Source organism: Panthera leo, chromosome A2 (genome assembly GCF_018350215.1).
Source record: "Panthera leo isolate Ple1 chromosome A2, P.leo_Ple1_pat1.1, whole genome shotgun sequence".
NCBI classification, from domain to species: domain Eukaryota; kingdom Metazoa; phylum Chordata; class Mammalia; order Carnivora; family Felidae; genus Panthera; species Panthera leo.
In genome coordinates, this window is record NC_056680.1 from 60,474,361 (window position 1) to 60,499,648 (window position 25,288).

The following is a 25,288-nucleotide window of genomic DNA, read 5'->3' on the forward strand; positions in this document are numbered from 1 at the left end:
CGCCCCTCCGCCTAGGCCCCGCCCGCCATGACCCTGACGGTCCTGCCCCCTTCCGTCCCGCCCCTTTCGTCCCCTCCGGCCCCGCCCCATCAGCCTCGCCCCGTCCCTCCCGCCTCTGCATCTCCGCCCCCAGATCCCGCCCCGTCAACCTCGCCCCGCCCCTCCGCCCTGGCCCCGCCCACCAGCCCTGCACACCAGCTTAGCTCGCACCCCGCCCCTGCCGGCCCCGCCCGCGTCGTCCCCTCCACCCCTCCAGCTCCTGCATCCCCGCCCCCTCCGGCCCTGCCCCATCAACCTGGCCCCGCCCCTCCCCCCCTGCCCACTTTCTCCGCCCCCGGGCCCCGCCCCGTCTACCTCGCCCCGCCCCCGCCAGCTTCGCGCACCAGTTCAGCTCGCACCCCGCCCCTGACGGCCCCGCCCCTGACGGCCCCTCCCCTGCCAACCCTCCCTCCCCTGTCAACCTCGTCCCCACCTCTATCGGCTCCATCCGCCCCGCCCCTCGCCTCTGCCGGGATCACCCACCCCTTCTGTGGACACCCCCCCCGCCCACTTTCTGGGCGGACACTGCGGGGCCGCGGCAGCCTCTCTCTGCTCCCCGCTTCCCGGGCCACTCCCTGTCCTCGTCCGGTCCCGCACGAGGCTCATTTGCGGGGCTCAGTGGCGGACAGGTGTCCCCAGGGCCTTCCCGGCAGCGAGTTTAGCCACGACCCATGTCCCCGTCCTTGGAGGGGCCGCCGCACCCCGGGAGGGTCTCACAGTTTAGAGCCAAGAAAAGCCAATAGCGGCGGAAGCACTTGGCTGGTCCTGCAGCTTCGGTTGCCATCTCACGTTAATAAATGGGTGTTCTGGAACCTTCCTGAGGCTGTCCCAGTCCATCCTCCGCGGCCCGGCCTGCCCCAGGCAGGCTCTACTCGGGGGCGTCGGGGCCACAGCTGGGCCCACCGACACAAGTCGGGGAGGCCTTCACCCCTTCATTCCCGTTCACCTCCACGATCAGCTGCTATTTAATTCGTGTGTTCGCTCAACGCTCTGTCCCACCTTTGAGTGACATGAGCTCTTGGGGATGAAGGAACAGAGGTCCCCTGATATTTTCAGTCTCCACTGAAGCAGTTGGGTGGCAAACAGTAGCTTCTACATGAAACAGACGACTGGGATTGTGGTTTTTATGTATTTTCCTGCCAATAATAATAATGAAATACGATCCATGCTCATGGGAAAAATGGAGGCAACAAGATGTTAGAGACCAAGCAAACCGCCTCAACTTAGAGGCCAGGAGGGTATGTAAGCCTCCCTGCCTGCCCGCCTCCCCGGCCCTGGGGTTGGAGCGGTGAGGAGATGGTGCTGGTCCCCGACAGGACTTGGGCAAGCGTGTGTCCTGCTGGCCTGGGGTCCTGCTGCGGGAGTGATGTCCAGGGCCGGGCCCATGAAGGCTGCCCACCCCCCAGCATCAGGCTGGCTCTCAGGGCCCTGGGGACCGCGTTCCTCTCCTGTCCAGGGAGGAAACGGGGAAGCGGGCCTGAATAAGCCTGGCTGCAGACCAGTGTGGACAGCATCTCACTCTATTTGTGAACACCCATGCCCCCGCGGCCTCTACGGCACCCACACAAGCCACGTGTGTGAGCGCCTGGGTGGTGTACCGCCTTCCGTGTTGACCTTCGCTGCACACACCATCCCCACTCTCTGACCTAGATCATGACTCCTCTGAGCAGAGAATAGTCCTTCCATGGAGACAGCGCCTCCTCGACTGGCAGGCATCTGGGACGTTTCTAATGTCCTTCCTCATAAATGGGCTGCCGCGGACACCTCGGTTATCCGCGGAGAGTTTCTTTCCAAAGGCACAACAGCTGGGTGAGTCACAACCCACAACAACACAAGTTCTCGCCATGGTCCCAGTGTCCAACCCTGGCGTTTCCCAGGCCCTCGGAATCCCAGCTGCTCCCAGCCCCGAACTCTGAGCCCAGGTAAGATGCTAAAGCTATGCCTCGTCCCTACCGTGCTAGTGTCCTGGAGCCGCCTTAACAAAGCACCACAGGTTGGTGGCTTAAACAACAGAAATGTATTGTCTCCAAAGGCCAGAAGCCCAAGATCAAGGTGCTGGTTCCTCCTGAGGCCTCTCCCCAGCTACCGGGGGTTTGCTGGGGACCCAGTGCTCCCTGGTTTGTAGAAGCATCACCCTGATCTCTGCCTTCATGGTCACGTGACATTCTCCCTGTGTCCAAATTTCCCTTTTTAGAAGACACAGTCATATTAGATGAGGGGTCGTCCTACACCAGGGTGCCTTCATTTTAACTAATCACATCTGCAACCACCCTATTTCCAAACAAGGGCATTTTCTGAGATACTGAGGTTAGCATTCCAACATACAAATCCTGAGGACACACAATTAATCCAACACACACACATGCTGGCCCTTGACTCTACCTTATGGAGTCTGCCACTGGGTGCACCGGGCAAACGTTTCCCAAATTATGTCCCTCAAATATTAGCTCCACAGGATGTTAACACATGGTAGGTACTAGGGGGGCTCTGTGGGCAAATAGGTTTGGGAACCAGTATGTTAAACAGTGTTTTCCTTCCTCCCTCCCTCCTTTCTTTCTTTTTTATTGCAGGACTTCTCAGGGCCTTAGTATGGTCATAATCTGTACTGTGAATTTCCAACTCAGGAGTATGAGACGCAGCCTTTCCCTGACTTATTTCACCACAGAATCTTTATACAAAAAGTCTCATGAAGGCCAGGACTGGGGGCAGAGGAACTTCTAGTCTAAGGCCTCCATACTGACCCCTTTCTGAAACCCTGTGTGGCCCACTGAAGTCCAGCAACAGACGTCTTCTGAACGAGTCCATCCACAAAGAAAGAAATGGTGGGGACATGGCAGAAATGCCCCCCGCCAGCCAGCCGACGCCCCCAGCCCACCTGCGGACACATACCCAAACACGCTTCACTTGGGAGTCTTGTGGGCACATCTCTGAGTCAGAACCCTACAGGGCCCCCTGACCACGTGTGCTGCACGCCCTGACAAGATCTAGCTGTAAGTAAGCACAATGGTAACTAGTCAGCGTGACTTTCTACAGTCACATCAAGTTCGCACAGTCCTACACAGATGATGAGAGCCTGGCCTTGGCACGTGTCCCCACTGCTTGATTTAAGTCCCATGGCTCACACAGCCACCCTCAGCACTGCCCAGACCCACCACCCCTCCCCACCACAGCTGGGACCCCTTGGGTCCCGGTCGTACAGACTGCAGACATCCTTGAGGAGTTTCCTGAAGGGCTCAGGCAGCAAAGCTGACGGGAACAAGAGGGTGAGCACCAGCCCAGGGATGCGGGGAGGTCTGAAGTGGGAGGAACACCCTGGGATTATTTAATGGGGCAGAATTACTCTGGGAAGATGAACAAGTTCTGGAGACGGACGGTGGTGGTTATTCCATGCTGTGAATGGACTTAGTGCCGCTGAGCTGTACATTTAAATGGTTACGTGGTACATTTTATGTATATTTTACTACAGTGAAAAAAACAAGGGGAGAACACTAAGCCACGCCCATGCTAAACTACAAAGGCAGGAGTAGCCATGTTAATTTCATGCAGAGCAGGTTTGAGCAGGACAGTTACCAGGATAAAGAGGAGCATCACACAATGATAAGAGGGTCACTTCTCTAAGAACGCATAACAAGCCTTAATGTGTACACGCCCAAAGAGAGTGAGCCAAACCACGTGAGACAAACACTGAATGAACTGCAGGGAGAAGTCGATGAATCCACGATTATGGCTGGAGACTTCAACACCCTCTATTAGAAGTAGACAGACCCAGGAGCACCTGGGTGGTTCAGTCGGTTGAGCATCTGACTTTGGCTCAGATCATGAACTCATAGCTCATGGGTTCGAGCCCCATGTCGGGCTCTATGCTGACAGTGCAGGGTCTGGAGACTGCTTCAGATTCTGTGTCTCCCTCTCTCTCTGCCCCTCTCCCCACTCAGGCTCTGTCTGTCCCTCTCAAATAAATACATAAGCATTAAAAAAAAAAAAAAAATAGGTAGTAGACAGACCCAGCAGGCAGAAAACTAGGAAGGCCATAGCTGAACTCATCCACACCATCACTAGACTGGATCTAAGAAGCCTCTAAAGACAACTTCACACAGCAACAGCAGAACACACATTCTTCTCAAGCCCCCATGAACATTCAATAAGACAGACCACATTCTAGGCCACCAAACACACCTTAACAAGTTGATAAGAACAGAATCATACTAAGAATGCTCTAAGATCACAGTGGGATTTAACTAGAAACACAGAAAGATAGCTGGAAAACTTGACAAACACATGGAGATTAAACAACACACTTCCAAAACTAACAAGGGTCAAAGCAGAAATATCAATAAAAAATATTAAATATTTTTACTAAATGAAAAATGAAAGAAAACTTAACAAAATTTGTGGAACACAGTAAAAGCAGTGCTTAACGGAAATTAATGTCATTGAATGCATATATTAGAAAAGACTACTTAAAATAAATAATCTAAGCTTCCACCTTAGGAAACTAGAAAAAGAAGACCAAGTTAAATCCAAAGTAAATAGAAGATATAATAAAAGAGCAGAAATCAATGACATTGAAAACAGGAAATAGAGAAAATCAATGAAACTAAAACCTGATTCTTTGAAAAGATCAAATCGATAAGCCTTTAGCCAGGATAAGAAAAAAAAGAGAGAGTACACATTACTAATATCAGGAATGAAAAAGAAGCCAACACCACTGACCCCACAGAAATTAAAAGGATAGTAAAGGAATACTAGGCCCACAAACTTGGTAACATAGATGAAATGGACCAATTCCTTGAAGGACATAGTCTGTCAAAACTCACACAAGAAGAAACAATCTCAATAGGCTTGTATATATCACAGAAATTGAATCAATAATTAATAACCTTTCCAAACAGAAGGCACCAAGCCCAGGTGGGTTCACTGGTGAATTCTACCAAACACTTATGGAAGAAGTTATACCAATTCTTTACAATCTAGGAAGGGGGGGTGGGGGAGGGGAGGGGAGGGGAGGGAAAGAAAAGAAAAGAAAAGAAAAGAAAAGAAAAGAAAAGAAAAGAAAAGAAAAGAAAAAGAAGCAGAAGGAATATTTCTTAACTTATTCTGTGAAGCCATCATTACCCAAACCAAAAACATTACAAGAAAAGAGAACTACAGACCAATAACTCTCATGAATACAGATGCAAAAATCCTCAACAAAATATTAGCAAATAGAATCCAACAATGTATGAACAGAATTAAACACCATGGCCAAGAAGCATTTATCCCAGGTATGCACAGTTGACTGGCTCAGCATTTGAAAACCAACTAACATAATCCACCACATCAACTGATTTAAAAGGAAAAATCACATGATCATATCAATAGATGCAGAAAAAGCACTTGACAAAATACATCCCCATTCATAATAAAAACTCAGCAAACTAGGAACAGAGGGGAACTATCTCAGCTTGATAAACACTGTATTAGTTCAAAATGTCACACAGTCTGGGTGGCTTGAACAACAGGAATTTATTTTCTCACAGTTCTGGAGGCTGGAGGTCCAAGATCAAGGTCCAGCAGGGTTCGGTTTCTTACGTGAGCTCTGTTCTCTTGACTTGCAAGTGGCCACCATCTCACTGTGTGCTGACATGGCCTCTCTTCAGTAGGTGCACATGGAGAGAGAGCAAGTGAACTCTCTGGTGTCTCTTCTTATAAAGACACTAATTCTATTAGATCAGGGACCCACTCTTATGACCTCAAGTAACTTTAATTACCTCCGAAAGATTGAAATACAGTCACATTGGAGGTCAGGGCTTCAACTTATGAATTTGGAGGAGCAGGGCACAGTTTAGTCCATAGAAAGCACCTACAAAAAAACCTGCAAATAACCTCAGACTTTTGGAGAGAAAGTAGATACTTTTCCTGTAAGATCGGGTACAAGGCAAAGATGTCCCTTTTTATCACTCCTTTTTAACATCATACTGGAAATCCTAGCTAATACAATAAGACAAGAAATGGAAATAAAATGTGTACAGACTGGGAAGAAAGAAATAAAACGGTCTTTTTTTTTTTTGCAGATGATATGATTGTCTATGGAAGAAGGCCCCCCAAATGGACAAGAAAAACCGTCCTGGAATTAACAATTATAGAAAAGTTGCAGGAAACAAGATTAATGTACAAAAGTTAATTGTTTCCCTACATACCAGCAGTGAGCAAGTAGAATTTGAGATTTAAAACACCATACCATTTACATTGCTACCAAAAAATATACTTGGGTATAAATGTAACAAAATATGTATAAGATCTATAGGAGAAAAATCAAAACTTTCATGAATGAAATCAAACCAAATGACAGGGATAACCAATGTCCATGGATAGGAAGACTCAATACCATCAGGATGTCAGTTCTTCCCAACTTGACCTACAGATTCAATGTAATTCTTATCAAAATCCCAAAAAGAATCAAACCTGATACTAAAGTTTATAGGGAGGCAAAAGACCCAGAGTGGCCAACACAAGATCAGAGGAGAAGAACAAAGTCCGAGGCTGACACTACCTGACTTCAAGACTTGCTACGAGGTTGCAGGAATCAAGAGAGTGTGTTTTGGTGAAAGAATACATAATGCATCAACGGAATGGAATAGAGAGCCCAGAAATAGTGCACACAAATAGAGCTGATTCTTGACAAAGGAGGAAAGGCAAGTCAATGGAGAAAAGACCGTCTTTTCTTTTTTTTTTTTAATTTTTTTTAACGTTTATTTATTTTTGAGACAGAGAGAGAGCATGAATGGGGGAGGGTCAGAGAGAGGGAGACACAGAATCCGAAACAGGCTCCAGGCTCTGAGCTGTCAGCACAGAGCCCGACGCGGGGCTCGAACTCACAAACTGTGAGATCATGACCTGAGTTGACGTAGGACGTCCAGTTGACTGAGCCACCCAGGCGCCCCAAGACCGTCTTTTCAACAAAAGTTTCTTCTATAGTCTGAATGTTTGTGTTGCCCAAATTCACATGTTGAAATTTTAACTCCCAAGGTGATGGTACTAGGAGGAGGGGCCTTTGGGGGAGTGATTCGGTTATGAGGGTAGAGCCCCCATAAGTGGGACCAGTGTCTTAGAAAAGAGACCCCAGAGAGACCTCTCCACACCTTCCACAGGTGAGAACACGGGGAGGGCACCTGTGTAGGAAGAAGGCTCTCAGTAGACACTAAACTTGCAAGCACCATGACCTCGGACTTCCAGCCCCCAGGACTGTAAGGAATAACTTTTCATAAGCCCCCAGGTCACAGCAGCTTGAACAGACTAAGGACTGGAACACACACACACAAATGAATCTAGAATAGACTTTACACTTTTCACAAATATTAACTCAAAATGGATCATAGACCTAGATGTAAAAGGCAAAATGACAAAAGTCCTAGAATATATCATAGGAGAAAATCTAGGTGACCTTGGGTTGTCAATGACTTTCTCAGATACGTCACCAAAAGCATTTCCAAGAAAGAAACAACTGACCAAACAGGGTTGGTTAAGATCAGAGCCTCCTGCCCTATGGAAGTGAGGGAGATATCAGATGGGCCAGAGACGAGAGGAGGAAACACATCGGGTGCAGACTTCTATTCCAAATACACAAGGGATTCTCCTCTTTCTTTTTACTGTTTGTTTATTTTTGAGAGAAACAGAGAAAGAAAGAACATGAGAGGTGGAGAGGCAGAGAGAGGGAGACAGAATCTGAAGCAAGCTCCAGGCTCCACGCTGTCAGCACAGAGCCCAAACCCATGAACCGTGAGCTCATGACCTGAGCCGAAGTCAGCCGCTTAACCGACTGAGCCCCCCAGGCGTCCCCCAGGGAATTTTTTTAAATTTCTTTCTTCCTTCCTTCCTTTCCTTCCCTTCTTTCCCTTCCTTCCTTTTCTTCCTTCCTCCCTTCCTTCCTTCCTTCCTTTCCTTTCTTCCCTTCTTTCTTTTCCTTCCCTTCCTTCCTTCCTTCCTTCCTTCCTTCCTTCCTTCCTTTCGTAATCTCTACACCCAACATAGGGCTTGAACTCACAACCCCAAGATCAAGAGCCGCGTGCTTTTTTGACTGAGCCAGCTGGCTGCCACGAAAAATATGCAAAGAATTCTTAACACGGAACAATAAGCAAACAAACAATCCGATTGAAAAGTAGGCCAAAGGCAGGAGCAGACACCTTGTCAAAGAAGACAGAAGACAGAAGTCAGCATGTGGACAGATGCCCCACAAACATGTATCGTCAGGGAAACGCAAATTAAAACGACAACAAGATTGCACTTCATGCGGATCAGATAGCCCGAGATCCAGGACCCCGACGACGACACCCAATGCTGGATGCCAACCAGCAGGAACCTCGCATGCTGCTGGCAGGCACACGGCCTGGTGCTGGCACCTGGGGGACAGTTTGATGGTTCCTCACAAACTAAACGCACTCTTACCACAGGACCCAGCCCTTGAGCTGCTTGGTATTTTCCCGAAGGACTGAATGCTACGTCCACACAAAGACCTGACTGTAGATGTTTACAGCACCCTTATTCACAGTTAGCAGAACGTGCAAGCAACCAGGACGGCCTTCAGCAGGTGGACACGATGCACTGTGGTCCCTCCAGACAGGAACGCTATCCAGCACTGACAAGAAATGAGCTTATGAGCCATGGAGACCTGGAGGAACCTGAAATGCGTATCGGGGAGTGAAAGAAGGCTCCACGTGCGAGCCTCCATACCGTGTGATTCACCAAGAAGGCATTCCAGAAAAGGCAAAGTTATACAAACGGTAAAATAATCAGTGGTCACCCGGGACTCGGGGGGCTCGGGGAGAGCAGAGGGCCTGACGTGCAGTCACAACACTGTGGAACTGTACTGTGACCCCACCCCTGCGCCATCCTGTACACCTGCACAGAAGCAAACTCCCCAGAAGCCGCAGACGGTAGTAGTGACGTAGCGACACTGGTCACCACCTGTAACAAGGAACGTGACCTGGGGCCACAGAGGAGGTGGGGTAGGGGGCCCACCTCCCATCCACGTTTCCTGTAAACCTAAAACTGCTCTAAAAAGTACAGTCCTGGGGCGCCTGGGTGGCTCGGTCAGTTAAGTGTCCGACTTTGGCTCAGGTCATGATCTCGGGGTTCATGGGTTTGAGCTCTGTGTCAGGCTCCGTGCTGACAGCTCAGAGCCTGGAGCCTGCTTTGAATTCTGTGTCTCCCTCTCTCTCTCTGCCCTTCCCCTGCTCACACTCTGTCTCTCTGTGTGTCTCTCTGTCTCTCTCTCAAAACTAAATAAACATTAAAAAAATATTTTAAAAAGTACAGTCCACTGATTTTTTAAGGAGAAAGAGAAAACAAACTATCTTTATGACACGGGGTCAGGGAGGGATTCTCCAACCACATGCAGAAAAGCTTATGCCACTGACCAATTAGCCTCATGTCGGAGCCTCAAACCCCAGCCTGGCCAGGGACCCCCACAACACGAAGAGGCAGGGTGCTATGCAGGTGTCACAGACTCCCTGGTGCAGGCAGCACCCTGGGCCCCCCCACATGTGCACTGCCCTCCACAGTTCTGGGCTCCCAGGACCCTGCACTGGGTGGGGCTGGCTGGGGATGCAGAATGCATTGCTTAGGTCACGGCACCGAGAGGCAGGGGCCAGCGCAGACCCCCACCCGTCCTGCACACCCACCTCTCAGGTGCCCTTTGCAGGCTCAAGAAGGATGGGGGAGGAGGTGGGCTTGGATGTGCTGGGGGATGGAGCCAGAGAAGCTGAGTCCTGGGACCGCAGCCTAGTAGGGCAGCCCCGTGACCAGCACACAGGAGGGGCCCTGAGCTGCCCAGGGTCTCTTGGGGTCTGGCTCACCCCAGCTGAATCTCTGGAACTTTACGAGATGGCTGAGGTCACACTGGTGTCTCTACATGCCGGCCGCACGGCAGGCGTATGAACACCACAGGGATGGACCACACTGTCACCTGCCCCACCTGGCCCCAGTGAGCGCTTGCCAGGCAGCTTGCAGCGGGACCACAGGAGCGGCAGGGCCCCCTCCGCACACCCCAAGTGCCACCACCCGACCCCGTCGTGGACAGCCAAGAGCGGGGGCTGTGGCCTCTGTCCACCTGCGCAGAGCCTGGGGGCTGGCGGGGGCCCAGCCGGGAGAACCGTCGGTGTACCCAAAGCCCGAGTGGGACTCGAGTGAGGTAACACCAGCTCTCGTGTGACGGTGTCCGTGCCTCCACGGGCTGCAGGGGCCGCCGGCCCCTTCCCTGTGCTGCCTGCCTCCGCCCTCGCTCACCATCCGTCGGACTGGAGCTGTTTTCTGCAGGAGCTGCTTCCGTTTGAGGGCAGCACCCCCTCGCCACACAGGGCTCTGTGTCCCCACCTGGGGAGCAGGGTCACACGCTTGGGAGACAAGTTTTGTTCTGTCCCTTAAAGTGAACTTGGACGCTTCAAGGACATGCCTGTGTCTCCCCTCCCTGTTCCCTGGACCCAGACTGCGGGACTCCAGCCACCCCGGAAGCCGGTCGTTGGCTAGAGCCACCCAGCAGTGACACTGGGACAGGACAGGAAAGCCCAGCCAGGCCTGGGGACACCCGCACCCCTCCCCACATCTGCTCTGTGAGGACCAGGGAGGGCGGGAGACTGCGGACAAGGGGGTCCTGCCTGTGTGCCGAGGGTGAGCCCAGCCGTCCTTGGGGAGCACCAGTGACCACTGGGCCTGAGAACGGCCTGCACACACTGGCTGCCGGACCCCCGCTCCCCAGTTGAGTGCAGCAGGTGCCGGGCAAACCCCTCATGGCCACGGTCTGAGGGCCGCTCGTTCTGAGTCACCGACACTGAGGACCACGGACGTTCCTGGAACCTACGCTCTTCCTGTTTCCCGCTGGGAGACGCCGACTCGGAGAGAGGGCCCTGGCCCGACAGGGACACGCACCCCACCCTTGCTCCCGCCACACACGTGCCCCAGACAAAGTCAGTGGCACCCCTGGGCCCCCACTTTCCCCGAGGCTCGAGCAGACGGCACAAGCCATTTCACCGACGACTGGAAACACTTCCATGTTTTAAAGCAGGAACATATCACGGGAAGGAAGTAAATACCAAGTCACTCATGAAGCTCTCAGAACAGAGTGGCTGTGGAGGCGCGACCTGGCCTGGGTCTTGGCGGGGCTCACCTGGGGGACTGTGGGAGCTGTCCATGGCCTCTCCAAATGGGTTCTCAGGGGGTAGTTTGAGGCGGGGTGCGTGGGAGCCCCAAAAGGCCCTCCCCCTCAGAAGCCGGGTACAAAAGGAAAACTGCAGTGGGGTGTGTCTACCAGGCCCCCTGGCCAGGGTGCGTCCACCGTCTCTGCCCTCCACAGGCCCCGAGGGAGCAGGTGCAGGTGGCCACCCTGCCCGGGCAGGTTGCTTCCTCAGCCCAGGGGGTTCCCGGCACTGCCGGCCTCACCGCAGACACAGTTCTCCAGTGTCACCTCTGTGCCAGGCGCTGTCCCGCAGAAGCAGCCACCAGGCCCGGCCGAGGAAGGAGGGTCTCACCCAGGAGCCACTCAGTCCTCTCTGGAGCAGGAGGTTCAGACAAGGAGCTGCTCGTGCCTGCCTGGCTGCAGGCCTGGGGCCTGGGTCAGCCTGCCCACCTCTCAGAGGGCACTCCCAGCCCTGGCCCACCCTGGTTGTGCCCCCACCTCCCGCCTGCACGCCCAGGGGCTGCCCCAGAGCACGCCTGAGCTCAGCTCGGTGCACCCAAACCTGCCCCCACTCCTCCCCGGACAGACGTCTGTGTCGATGCCCCATTAAGTGTGACCAAGGACAGATGCAAAAACCCACTTGGACAAAACAGGACGGCTAGATTCACACACAGCCACCGTGGTATCTCCCCACAAGACGGCACCTGGGACCTTCTTCTAGCCGGGGCTCCACAGAGCGACCTTCAAAGGCAGCTCTTCAAAGCCACAGCCACCCAGCGACCTAGCGCAGGCAGTTGGGGACAGGGACAGAACAGAGTCAGACCGGCAAGCCTGGTCTGCAGTTACTGCCGGGGCAGCTCGTAGAGCAGCCATCGGAGGAGGGGCAGGAGGTCAGGGAGGCGGGGTCTCAGCTGCCTTGGGGCCTGCCGTGCATCACACACACATCAGCATACGTCACACACCACACACGCTTCCCACACACTTCCTACACGCTTTTCACACACACATCACATGTACACCATATGCACAGCATCCATCACACGTACATCACACGTACATGCACCGTATACACATCATACCCCTACACACACACATCACATGTACATCCAGACAGCAGAGCACCGTCAGCCTTGACAGGGGAGAAAGCCGTGTGCACAAACAAGGGGTGAAGGTAATGTGGAGAGAGAGTGTGTGTGTGTGCACGAATGTGTGAGCATCGTCAGCCTTGACAGGAAAGGACGCTCTGACACTGGAGAATTTGACGCCAAGTGGAAGGAGCCAGACACAGAAGGACACGCGCTGGAAGGGTCCAGTTCCGTGGGGTCCAGAGAGGGGTCCAGTCCACAGAGACAGAGAGGACACGGGGTTGGTGTCTAATGGGGACAGAGCCTCCGTGTGGATGGAAAAGGTCCAGGCATGGACGGTGGTGGTGGCCGCACACAGCGTGGATGTGCTCACTGCCACTGGAGCACGAAGGTGGTGAGGTGGGGGCCCTGTGTCGCATGCACATCCCCACGCACCTGGCGGGAACGCGGCCGAATCTCTGGGAAATCATTAAGAACAGAGAGAACCTGGTGTTCGTAATGCTCTCATCAACACCAGGTTTTGAAGAAGGGTCTGTGCAGTAACCTGGGCCTCTGCACACAAACATCTGGAGACAGAGCTCCACGAGGGTCCAGGGTGGTGGACCCCTCCCTGGGAGAGCACGCCCCGCTTGCCCCTCCTTGGTGTGGGCAGATGAGGGGCCAGTCACGCTGCAGCGGGGCGTCCCGGAGGCCCCCTCCCTGGTGCTGAGCTGTCCCCCCACAGCCCCCGCGGAAATGCTGGGGTCACCAGAGGCCTCCGGAGGGCACGTGGGGGACCCCGGGGAGGGCCCGGCCTGGGACGAGTGGCCACGTGGCTGGCTCCCCTCAGTCTGCTGCCACAACCAGGGGTCTGACATGACCCTTCCACACCCTGCCCTCCCCACCCAGAAATGTCCCCCTCTCACCCCTGTGGAGCCCTGCACCCCCTTCACTGTGCAAAGCCTGGGCTCGGCCCTGTCCCTGCTCTGGGCCCAGGACCCCTGGAGGCAGAGCCTGGAGCTGGGCAGGGGGCCTCGTGCAGACCTCACCCCCGTGGGGACTAAGGCTGAAGGCCCCCTGTGCCCCGAGATGGAACAGCACAGAAGACGCAGACGTCCTGCTGCTCAGCACAGAGGCAGGAGCCCTGTGGCCAGCCCTCCACACTCCCTGCTCCCTTCTGAGGGGTGCTGAGGACCAGGGGTGGGATGCAGAAGGCGGGGGGCCCTTCCAGGGCAGGGCGGGGGGGGGAGGAGAAGGGACACAGGAAGAATCTGGGCCCTGGGGCCCCAAGCCAATCAGCCACACCGGCAAGAGCCTGGCCTCTAAGGGAGGTGCAGGAGAGGCCCCGCTGGGTGGGAAAGAGGTGAGCACGGACAGGGCACCCCTCATGACACCTGCACTCTGTCAGGGCACCCCAGCCGAGGCCCTGCTCCTGGAGGGCTGGGGGTTCCTGGACCCTCCGTGTCCAGGCAGGCAGGGGTCACACCCATCCCAGAGGTGCCTGCGGGGACGGGGGGGGGGGGGGGGCGCGAAGGGAGGAAGGCGGGGCGCAGAGGGAGAGGAGCAGGGTGGGGGGGAGGAGCAGGAGGGGAAAAGGCAGAGAGAAAGGAGAGAACCCACTGAGGACTGACCCAGGCAGCAGATGTTCAGGAATAATAGGACCTGGGGGCTCAGCTCCCCGCCGTCTGGCTCCAGCCCTCCCGTCACCACCAACCCTGCTGACAGCCTGTCCCCCTCTGCCGCCCACGCCTGTCAGCCTCCCTGCTACCAGGGGAGCCTTCCAGAACCAGGCGCGTGGGCCTTGTCCCCCATCATGCTGCCACTGTCTGCTGAACCCGCCATGGACCAGCGCCAGCTGGGCTCCGTCTCAGAGACAGAGGAAGAGGCGGGTCTCGCGTTCTGGCCTCTGCCCCTCCCAGCCTCCACCTGGGCCTCCACCCTCTGCTGCCTCCACAGGCACCCTGGCGGGGGGGGGGGGGGTGGGGGGGGGTGGAGCAAGCGGGCGGGCCACGGCCCTGCCTCTGGCATCACAGCGACAGTGCCAGGGAGCCGCCAGCCAGAGCCACTCTCACTGCTAATCTTACTTCTCAGCGATTCGAGTGTTGAGAGCCAGATGCTAGACTTCTTTTCTTTTTCTACATCGGTTTTATTTATTTTTAAACATCTTTATTGAGATATAATTCATGTACCAAACAATTCACCCACTTAAAGTGTGTAATTCAATGGCTGTTACTATATTCACAGAGGCGTCCGTCCGTCACCGCAGTCTATAGGTTACAACAGCGTCAGCGGCCGCCCCCCCCACCCCCCCACCCCCAGGCCTGGGCTCTGCCCTCTGTGCCCACAGAGCTGCCAGCTCTGGAAGCTTCAGGTAAAGGGGCGTGCGTTCTCAGCATTCGCGCAGGTAGGACCATGTGTCAGCGGTTATGAGAACTCTTCTGTTTTTACTTCTGAATGACATCCCAGCGTGTGGATATGACACGTGTTCCTTACACATTCTGAGGGACATCTGGGCTGCTCCCACGTTTTGGCTCTTAGGGACACTGCTGCTGTGAGCAAGGTTCCGTGCGGACCTGCACTTCCCTGGCTCTTGGGCACATTTCCGGGAATGGGACATTTTGAGGACCTGTTTTCCATAGTAACTGCACTATTTTACATTCCCACCGGCCGTGAATGAGGGTCCTGACCCCACATCCTGGCTGGTGCATGTTCTTACCTGCCTCTGTGGGCCTAGCCATCCCAGGGGAGCGAGGTGGTACCACCGTGTTTCCCAAATGACTATCTTTGCGTGCATTTCTTTGGAGAAATGTCTACTCAGGTCCTTCCCCACTTTTTGACTGGTTTGTCTGTCTGCCTTCTTACTGCTTGGTAGTGTGTTCCTAGACTATGCTACATACGAACTCATCATCTGATGAGTGATTCACAAACACCTTCTCCCATTCCGTCCTGTCCCTTTCCTGACAGGGTCCTCTGAAGCACAAAACGTTCTCATGCTGATTAACAATTACCTATTTTTCTTACATTGCTTGTGCTTTAAGCATCGTATCTAAGAAACCATTCCCAAACTCCAGGTCACGAAGATTTACTCCTGTGTTTTCTTCCAAGAATTTTATGGGTTTGGCTCCTATGATTAGGTCTATGATCCATTTTGAGATGATGGTGCCACAGTTTTAGGTAGGGCTCCACCTTCACATTTTTTTGCACGTGGATACCCAACTGTCCGTTTGCTGGACAGTTTCCCCACTGAAACGTCTTGTTGCCCTTGTCAAAATCTAATGACCACAGATCCGTAAGTTTATCCCAGAATCTGAGTCCTATTCCACGGATCTATGTGTTTGTCCTTATGCCAGTACCCACACCGTCTTGGTCACCGTGGCTGTATAATTAGGAGTTTTTTAGGTAATCTCTACCCCCAATGTGAGGCTCAAACTCATATCCTCGAGACCAAGGGCCACTCACTGCACCAACTGAGCCAGCCAGGTGCCTCTAGTTCTAAAATCAGCAAGTGTGAGTCCTCCCATATCATTCTTCCTGTTCAAGATTGTTCTGGCTCTTTCTGGGTCTCTCCTTGCATTTTTCTATGAATTTTAGGAGGATTAGCTTGTCGATTTTTTTTTAAGGCAGCTGGAGGGCGCCTGGGTGGTTCAGTCAGTCAAGCATCAGACTCTTGATCTCAGCTCAGGTCATGATCTCACAGTTCATGGGATTGAGACCCACATGTCAAGCTCTGCGCTGAGTGTGGAGCCTGCTTAGGATTCTCTCTCTCCCTCTCTCTGCCCCTCTCCTGCATGCTCTCTCTATCCTCCTCTCTCTCTCAAAATAAATAAACTTTAATAAATAAATACATAAGTAAAGGCAGCGGGAACCGGGACAGGTGTCATAGGGAATCTGTCAGTCAACTTGCAGCATCCCACCACCTTATCAATATTCAGTCTTGTAGTTCACGAACATGAGATGTCTTTCCATTTAGTGGGTCTTCTCGAATTTCTTCAAACAGTGGTTGTGATTTTCAGCGTCCAATTTCCTGCACTCCTTTTATCGATTTCTCACGTATTTTGTCCTTTTATATAATATCGTGAAGGGAATTTTCCCAACTCCTAATTTTATTTTGAGACCAAACACTGCTAGTGTAATAAAATATGGATTTTGTATCTTGATCTTGCAACTTTGCTGAACGCAAAGGGACTCTCCCAGGACTTCCTTGGGCAATTCTGTACGCACAAGATCACGTCATCTGCAAACAAAGATATGTTTACCTATTCCTTTCCAATATGGGTGCATTTTATTTCTTTTTCTTGCCTAACTCTCCTGGCTAGAACCTCCTATAGCGTGTTTAATAGAGGTGGAGAGAGCAGACATCCTTGTCTTGCTCCTGACCTGAGCTTGACCTTGGGACAAAGCACTCAGTCTTTTGCCATTAAATATGACAGCTGTGGGATTTTCATAGATGCCCTTTATCAAGTTGAGGACATTCCCGTCTATTCCTAGTTTGTGGACTGTTTTTAACAGGAAAGAATATTAGATTTTGTTGGATGCTTCTCTGTATCTACTGAGATGGTCATATAATTTCTTTGTTTATTCTATTAATATGGTGTATTGTGACCGAATTTTGCATGTTGAACCAACCTTCCATCATCCAGGAATAAACTTTCCTCATTCATAAGGCATAACCTTCGTCTATGCTGCTGAATTCATTTTGCCAGTCTTTGGTCAAGGATGTTGGATCTATATCCACACTGGTCCATGGTTCTCTTTCTTGTGGGGTCTTTGTCTGGTTTTGGTATCAGAGTATTACAGGCTTCATAGAATGAGTTGGAAAGAATTCCCTCCTCTTCTGTTTTTTGAATGAATTTGTAAAGGACTGCTATTAGTTCTTCTTTAAATGTCTAACAGAATGTCTTCCTGGGACATTTCAGAATTTCTCACCTATTAATGAGTCTTTGTCATTTTCAGTTGAGTCAATTTCAGTTGCTGTGTCTAAGAATCTGTCCATTCCATCTAGGTCATACAACCTGGCACCCAATTGTTCATGGACTTCCTAGCATCTTTTTATTTCTGTAGGGTCCATTGTATTGTCCCCTTTTTCATTCCTGATTTTATTTATTTATTATACTTTAAAACATTTATTTTTAAAAAAATTTTTAAATGTTTATTTTTGAGAGAGAGAGAGAGAGGGAGGGAGATAGAGAGTGAGTGGGGAGGGGCAGAGAGAGAGAGGGGAGAGAGAGAATCTGAAGCAGGCTCTGAGCTGTTGGCACAGAGCCCAACTCAGGGCTCAAACCCACGAACCGTGAGATTGTGACCTGAGCTGAAGTGGGACACTTAACCAACTGAGCCACCCAGGCACCCCTCATTCCTGATTTTAGCAATGAGTCTCCTCTCCTGACTGGCGCTCCTGAGTCTCTGTAATTACCCCCAGGGCACATGTACTGGTCACCTTCCACCCTGTCACGTCATGTGTCTGTAACCTGCCTCCCCCACCAACAGCTCCACAGCAACAAGCGCCCTCTGCTCACTATTGCCGCCCCAGCGCCAAGTGAGCACCTGGTGAACAGGCACGTGTGCGGGCACACTTCCTGAATGAATGAGTCAGAGGAAGGGCAACAGAAACCAGGAGAACTACAAGATAAGTAAGTGAATGAGCTTGAAGCTCTAGACCAGCACTGCTCTCATGGTGGTCTCTGCCTACGAGAACCCGTAAGAACCCAAGACGTGAATGGCCCAAACTGAGGCATGCTGTAATGTAAAGTCCACGACAGATTGCAAATGCGTAATATTTCTAAAAATGTAAGATACTTCACAATAACGCCTGAATTGATTATATGTTGAAGTAATGCTTTGGACACACTGAATTAAACGCATCTATCGTTAAACTTCCTTGCACCTGTTTAAGTACTCAGGGACATTTTTAATTACACACATGACTTATACCTGTGGCTCCAATAGTTTGTTTCTTCTAGAGAGTGCTGCTCTAGACAGACAGGACCAGGAGTAACATGGCTGAGTGTACAGAGAACAGAAGGCCAACTCCACACCCACAGTCATAGAGCCAAGGGAGGGAGGAGGGGCCTGGGCCCGGCCTCGAGTCTGTGTCTGTGCTGCCCACCCGACGGCACTGGGACCTTGTCCCCCTCGTGTCTGCGTCAGCTGGGCTGGGGTGTGGCCCCCAACATGCAGCCGAGCCGGGAACCACCGCTCAGGTCTCTCTTCAGCAGGTACACCCTTAACTAGACCAGCGCTCTTTCCCCAGAAAGCACTGGCCAGATGGCCTGGCTCAAACCAGCGACGCTGAGGACCAGGCTGCACCTCAACACACAAGAACAAGAGCCACACGAAGAACTTTATCAAGACGTGGAAAGAACACAGCAAAGCTGTGGCGTCAGCTCCATGGCAAGCACCTCAGAGACGCCTGCCCTGCGGCCGCACCTCGCCACGTAACGAGACAGGCGGCCACTCGAGCCAGGTGTCTGCGCGTCGCTGAGGCCAGCGGCCCCTCCTGCCTCCACTCGCCTGGGAAGGAGCCGCAGCCTTCGAGGCTGTTCCTCTGGGCGCCTACTGTGTGCCGGGCACGGCTCTCGGTCCTGGAATATGGTCCCGGGTGACACAGAGGCAGGGGTGCCCCTCAGCTTCTCTCTGGACACGGGCACCAGCCTGGATGGGCTGGACCCCGGGGAGGGCATTACGTCGGAAGACATGGGCCCTTCCAGGAGGACAGTAACGCTGGCGCCTCCTTCCGCCGTCCACGCCCCCGTATGACCACGTGGTTACGTTTCCTCCACAAAATTCTCTTCCATCTTCGCCCAGCTATTGCCAATCTGTTCCAGAATTCAACAAAAGCCTGTATCTGCCTTCACAAAGAACCTGAGCCTTAGTTACATCAGGACCCTCATGTCCACGCAGAAAGAATCATGTCCAGGAGCCGCAGCCACTGACCAGGCCAGCAACCCTCCAAACTAGGAGGCGAAAGGCCCCGGGGTTTGGCAGCGAGTAATGCCACTCTGACATGTTTTTATTTTAAGTAGATTCAGATTTTTATAGGAATAAAATATACATTTCTATGTAATATGCCAATATGATAATTTTCAGAAAACCAAGTTGATACATAATGTATTTTTATGTTTCGACACTAACAAAGTGACACGCAGCTGTGAAAGATGCTTTAAAAATCAGATTCCATTTTTGTGGGAGAGAAAGAGGGAATTCAATTTTGTGAACATGTATTTGAAATCTCCAGAAAGGCCACATCTCCTGCCTTGAGCCCGGGAGGTGGCCTCGGAGAGCAGAGAGGGGCACGGGACGTGTCCAAGGAGCAGACAGCCTGCTCATGTCACCTCCGCCTGGACTGTCCTGTTTGGCACCTGTTAAATCCCGGGGGGACAACAAGGACTCTCAGGGAACAGGGCCTTTTTAGGCAGAAGAAAACATATGTGTCTCTCCCGTAGGCGCTTGGGCGATTCCTCAAGTAACAAGAGGAGAGGAATCTGTTCTTGGGTTCTTTTTGAAGAGTAGGTGACCCTCGTTCTGATTCATGCACAATGACCGTGCCCTCCCTCCCACCCTGCTAAGCTTGGGAGCCCCGATTTCAAACACAGGGCCCTCTCATCCCTCCGTCATGCCCGTCAGGAAACCGCACCCTCCGTGTTCAGGGCACTGCCAGCCCCGAGCTGGAGGGAAACAGTGACTCGGGTCAGCATAAGGTGTGAGGGGCAAACAGAATGCAGAATCACATCTACGGTGATGCCATCTGTGTTTTTAAAATAAGATATACGTGCGACACGTGTATGCGTACACACATGTAGACACGTGCACAGCCCAGGCTCCTGGGGGCACGGAGGAAAGCGGGGGTAAAAGAGTCACTTCTCTTGCACACACTCATGTATTTATTCTCTTCGTAAGACGATACTGCCTTTACAGTTTGTTTGATTAAGAAAATAAAATTTCAAGCCCGGCTGGTCCCAAACGGGGGCAGAGTATCGGGTGCTGTGGGACCAAAGGAAACAGTGGCTTTTCATAAAGGAGCCAGGGGGCACTGCTTGTGCTGGAAGAACAGCCTGCTGAGGACGGGCAGCATCCTGAAAAGCCGAGGGTCAGAGTAGACCACAAGCGGCTCTGAGTCAGCCAGTGGAAAGAACCGAGCAGGGTCACGAGCTTCCACGGGGAGCAGAAGGTGGCCCACCGCCCGGATCCCCACCCGGGGCCCTTACGGCCTCCGCCCACCTCGGCTGTGACGGGGAAAGGTCGCCGCACCCACCCCTCGCACGGAGCTGGCTGATGTCACAAGCACCACTTCGCCACTGGGCCTGTCACCAGGAGAGAAAGTGCAGGTAGCAAGCGCGGTGTATTCTTAGCTCCCAGCAAAGTAGGTTATGGTATAAAAATACCGTTCAATAGTAACCAAACGAGCGTCACCTTCATGTGCGTCTTGCAGCAACCTCAGCGTGTGTGACTTCTTTCCTAAACACCCTCCACTAAGGGTGAGACTCCAGCTCCGGGCCCAGTTCACTCACCCCTCCCTCAAACGTGCAGTGGCTAGGCCTGGCACTGAAGGGGCCTGGGGCCCAACTGTAGCCTGAGGGTGGGGGGGGGGGGTGCTGCCCATGTGTGGGGGTCTGGGCTGGGCAGCAGGGGAGGAGGCTCATGAGCAAAGGCACTGAGGTTGGAAACGCTCACCGGAGGGCGTGAGAGAGCAGACATGTCGTTCCTCCTCCAGGGAGCCCACCCGGCTTCAGAGCTCAGGAGACTCAGCCATGCGTTTGCTCTGAACGTCCTGTCTATCCACGAACCTGCTAGCAGGTCACTTGCTGGTTGAGAGTGTGCAGAGGAAGGCCTGCTGGTGGGGGGCAGGGGAGTGCACACCCCAGGACAGGGGCTGCTCTCTACTGCATGGGGTCAAGGACACACCAAGGTTGGCTCTGGGCCTAGCAAAGTTCAGAGGGTGCTGGGAGGAGTGGGGAACCCTGGCCTGGAGACCGGGCCTTCCTCACCGCTGGGACCAGCCGCCCATCCTCCCTGAGCCGTGTTTCTGTGTCTGTAAAATGGGGCGGGAGGGCAGCTTCCCACTCAACTTGAATCGGGGACATGCACTTGGGAGGTGGCTACAAAGGGGCCACCCTACCCCACCAGGTAGTGGCCACCCTACCCCTCCAGGGTCTGGAGCATCCAGACCCTGAAACCAAAACCTCACGGCAGCTACTTCTACTTCTTCTGGAGAGATCGCCTGTATTTTAAAGAAGGTGACCCCCCCGCAAAGTGGCAGATTTGGGAGCCCGAATGCAAAATACCTCTTCCTACCCAACCACCCGTCAAACAGCTAAGATCTGCCGGTGACAAGCGACAGCATGCCAGGAGGGGCTAGATGCACAGGGGGATGTGGAGAGTGTGGCCGGGACAGATCCTACAGAAGCCCTCCCACCAGCAAACTTGCCGCGGGACTGGACAGAGAGGCCACCGGGAGCCACTCAGGCCTCCGTGCAGAGGGCAGTGGTTATGACATGCCTCCTGCCAGCAGCCATGGCCGGTCAACGCATCAGTGCGACAGGTGCCAGCAGGCCCAAGAGGAGTGAAAACACGTGTCAGAACTGTTGCAGTTGAGTTAAAACACACCAGACAATACTATGCGTTAGTCGTGGGCCTTATACCTGAGTGTAAAGGAGTGAGAAAGTTGGGAAGGATAAAATCCAGATACGTGACTGTGGTTGGAGAACAAATCCCACTTCGTTTGTTTTCTACCTTTATTGAGACGTAATCAACACACAACCTCGAGTGAGTATACAGATCTGGTGCCCGAGTGTGTATCAGGGCATGACCCCTGCGTTAGGCTGACACAGCCGTCACCTCACGCGGTTACCGTGTGTAGATTTTCGAAGATCTCCCGTCACACCAGTGACCTGGTGGTTACCTAGAATTGCCGTGCCTTTCCGTGAGATCTGCAGAACTCACTCGCGGTTACGGAACACGTACTTGTAATGTTTTCGATTCTCGGTGGAAGACGCACAGGCGCTCGCTTTATTACTCCTGGAATTTTTCTCAATTTTTAAAATCTACACAACATAATAAAACTAACACTGCATTGCTGCCAAGGGCTTGGAGACCCTGCTGTGTGCCTGCCTGGGGCCCCCGGCTCAAGGGGGCTCTTAACCCAGGACTCAGGAGCCCTGGCCCAGTGTGGCCACCCTGCCCAGCAAGGCAGGTCAGAGCCCCAGAAAACAGCTTGTCTTGGTCCTCAGATCCCCAGGCCCCCAGGGAAGGATCCTGAGCACAGCCGGGGAGAAGGGCAGACAGGGAAGGGGCTGGAGCAGGGAGGGGAGCGGCGGTGGCCACGTCACCCGGGCAGCTGTGGGCCTGTGGCCCGGTCCTTCCCGGGCAGAGAGCTCAGCGTCGTCCAGTGCCAGGGGCTGCGGCTTTAAATAAACTTGGATGCATCCACCTGAGGCCGGGAAGCAGCACCAACTGTGCCCTGGGTAGGCGCTGTCAACAACCGGCCAACATGGCCGCCTGGACCCCAGCCCCCCTGCCCCCTGCAGCCACCCCTGTACCTGCTTGGCCTCCCTTACCCAGGATGCCCCAGCAGGGCTGTGACAGGCCCTCACCAGGCCCGGTGCCTAAGGCGCTCCATGAAGGAATGCTGGGCCAGACTGAAACCCTCCCGGACCCAGAGGGTCGGCCCAAGGTCCTGGGGTACGTTCCCTTCTCCTCCCAAGCACCTGCCCCCCGCCCCACGACTGGGGTGCTTCACCCACTCACTCTCCAGCCCCTTGGCTGCACACCACGGCAGCCACGTGGCTCCTTTCTGGAAGCTGCTCCAGGTGGGGTGGGGGGGCTGACCTCCACTGTGAGGTCCCCTCTTAGCCCCTGCCCAGGGCAGCCCAGAGACCTCCATTCCCCGTGTGGACGTGGGCAGCAGTGCCCAGGATAATCCGTGGCTGCCGGAACTGCAAGCCTGGAGTTGGGCAGCGGGGGGCCAACCTCCACAATGCCAGACCCTCAGAAGCCACAGAAAAGTGTAGGGGTAGGCAGAGCCAGCTTCGGTTTGAGGAGAGGGGCCTAGGGGCACTTGGTTCAGGGTCCATGTGCTCTAGGGCCAGCACAGAAACAACGAGAAAGTCCCCCAGAAAGGACAGCTTCCTCCCACTGCCCCCCTCTTCCTGGGAAAACAAGCCCTCTGAAGACCCCCTAGCTTGCTGCCTCGGCCCAGCTTCTTCCAGGCCCGTGTTCAGGGCCTCAGGACTGCACACAGTGGGTGTGCTGGACCCTCCCTGGCCCTCTGCCTCTGCTCCGCTCTCCAGGTCCACCAGCCCCAGGGGCCGGGCACCCAAACAGCACCCACAGGACAGAAAGGAGTTTCTGGGCCTTCAGGGCATGGCCTTGCCCCCCAGGGCCAGGCCAGGAGTTTCTTGGCCTGGGGTTTCCTCCACCCAGCTGACCAGCCCTCAGGCCTGACCCGCAACCTCCCCCACATGCAGGGAGCACCCGGTAATCAGCACAGCCCCACTCTCTTCCCAGATCAGCACCCACAATCATCAACCATCGACACCCCTCACCAACACAAGCACCATCAGGAACCCTTTTCAGAGAAGGATCTGCCTTTGGATGTGTAAGAGGAAACCTCGCCAGCGCCCCCACCACGCGGGAGGGCGGGAGAACGACGGAGGAAGATGGGGCTCTGGCCGGCGCGCGGGGCTGGAGCCTAGGGATTCAGGAGTTCCGGAGCCGGCCCAGGGAGGCCGGCTGCAGCCACCCTGATTCACCCCGGGCGGAGAGCAGCCCCTGGGGCACCCCACCTAGAGTCCAGGGACACCCCACCTAGAGTCCAGGGGCCACCTGTTCCCCCGGGGTGAGGCCCCACCTGAACCGAGCCTTCGAAGCCCCTGCCCATTTTACCCACCCTCACCCCCGCACGCGTGTCAATAAGTCTCCAAAATACACCCTCCGCCTACTTCGATGACCCTGAAATCAGGGGGCCCGTCAGGCTCCCCACCGCACCCCCTCATCTCCACCCCAGGGATCCGCCAAGCTCCCCAACCTCAGCCCCTCGGCTCCCCTGCCTCCTCCTTCCAGAAGAATCTGGGGGAAAATCCTCCAGAGCCGCGACTCCACGGGGGCCCCACGGCAGAGGCCGTTCCCACGCGGGCCGGAGCGCAGCGGGCACCCCCCGCGCGGATGGAGCCAAGCGGAGGAGCAGACGCCGAGCCGGTCTCGCCGCCCCCGCGCCCGGCCGCCGGGTGGGGGGTGGGGACAGCGCGGCCCGCGTCGGGAGCGACCCTCAGGCCAGGGCCGCCGGCTCCAGGCCCCGCGGCCGCCCCCGCGCGCCGCTCCTCTCTGACCTCCTGCCGCCAAATGCGTCACGTCTGCCCGGCGCTCCGGGACACCTGCTGCCGCCCCCGCGGCGCCGAGCCCCGCGCCCCGAGCGCCGGCCTCCGGCCGGGCGGCCGCGCCGAACAGGGCCCGGCGGAGCTGCGCGCGCCGAGGTCCGGCAGCCTGGCCCGGGGCCCGGGGGGTCGGGGCCGCGCGGGGCCGAGCGCCTCGGGCCCCTAGCCGGGAGGAGCCGGGGGCGCGCGGGGCCGCAGTGCGCCCCGAGCCGGCGGCGTGGAGGGTCCGGAGGTCCGGGGATCCCTGCCCGGCCCCCGCGCGCCGCGGCTCTTACTTGCCAATATCCTCGTAGAGCTGGTACTCGTCGGTGAAGCGGGTACAGGTCACCGTAGTGGCCATGGCGGCGACAGACGGGCTCGGCGTGCGCTGTGCTGCGCTCGGGCGGCGGCGACTCCGGCTCCCGCTCGCGGGCACGGCGGCGACTCGGGCGCGGGCGCGGGCGACACCTCGGCTCGCGGCGCCGGGCGGGGGCCGGGCTGGGCTGCGCCGGGCGGCGAGCGCACGCGAGATCTGCGCGCTCCGTCCCCGCCAGGAGCGCGCCGCACACCTACGCGCGGGGAGCGCGGGCGCGGCTGTCACCACCGCCGCCGCCGCCGCCGCCGCCGCCGCCGCGCCCGCCGCCCCTGCACGCGCCCTGCACGCGTCCTGCACCCGCACGGCTCCCGCG

General features: G+C 55.0%; 1 protein-coding gene across 6 annotated transcripts in view; it reads right to left on the reverse strand.

Moving 5' to 3' along the window:
• CAMK2B (calcium/calmodulin dependent protein kinase II beta) overlaps window positions 1–24,960 on the reverse strand; it is an 82,786-nt gene extending 57,826 nt beyond the window's left edge. For all 6 annotated transcript variants that reach the window (XM_042913125.1, XM_042913134.1, XM_042913117.1 and 3 more), the window contains exon 1: window positions 24,896–24,960. In XM_042913125.1, coding sequence (XP_042769059.1) covers window positions 24,896–24,960 — 65 coding nt within the window. The remainder of the gene's footprint in view (window positions 1–24,895) is intronic.
• Between the last annotated feature and the right edge of the window lie 328 nt (window positions 24,961–25,288).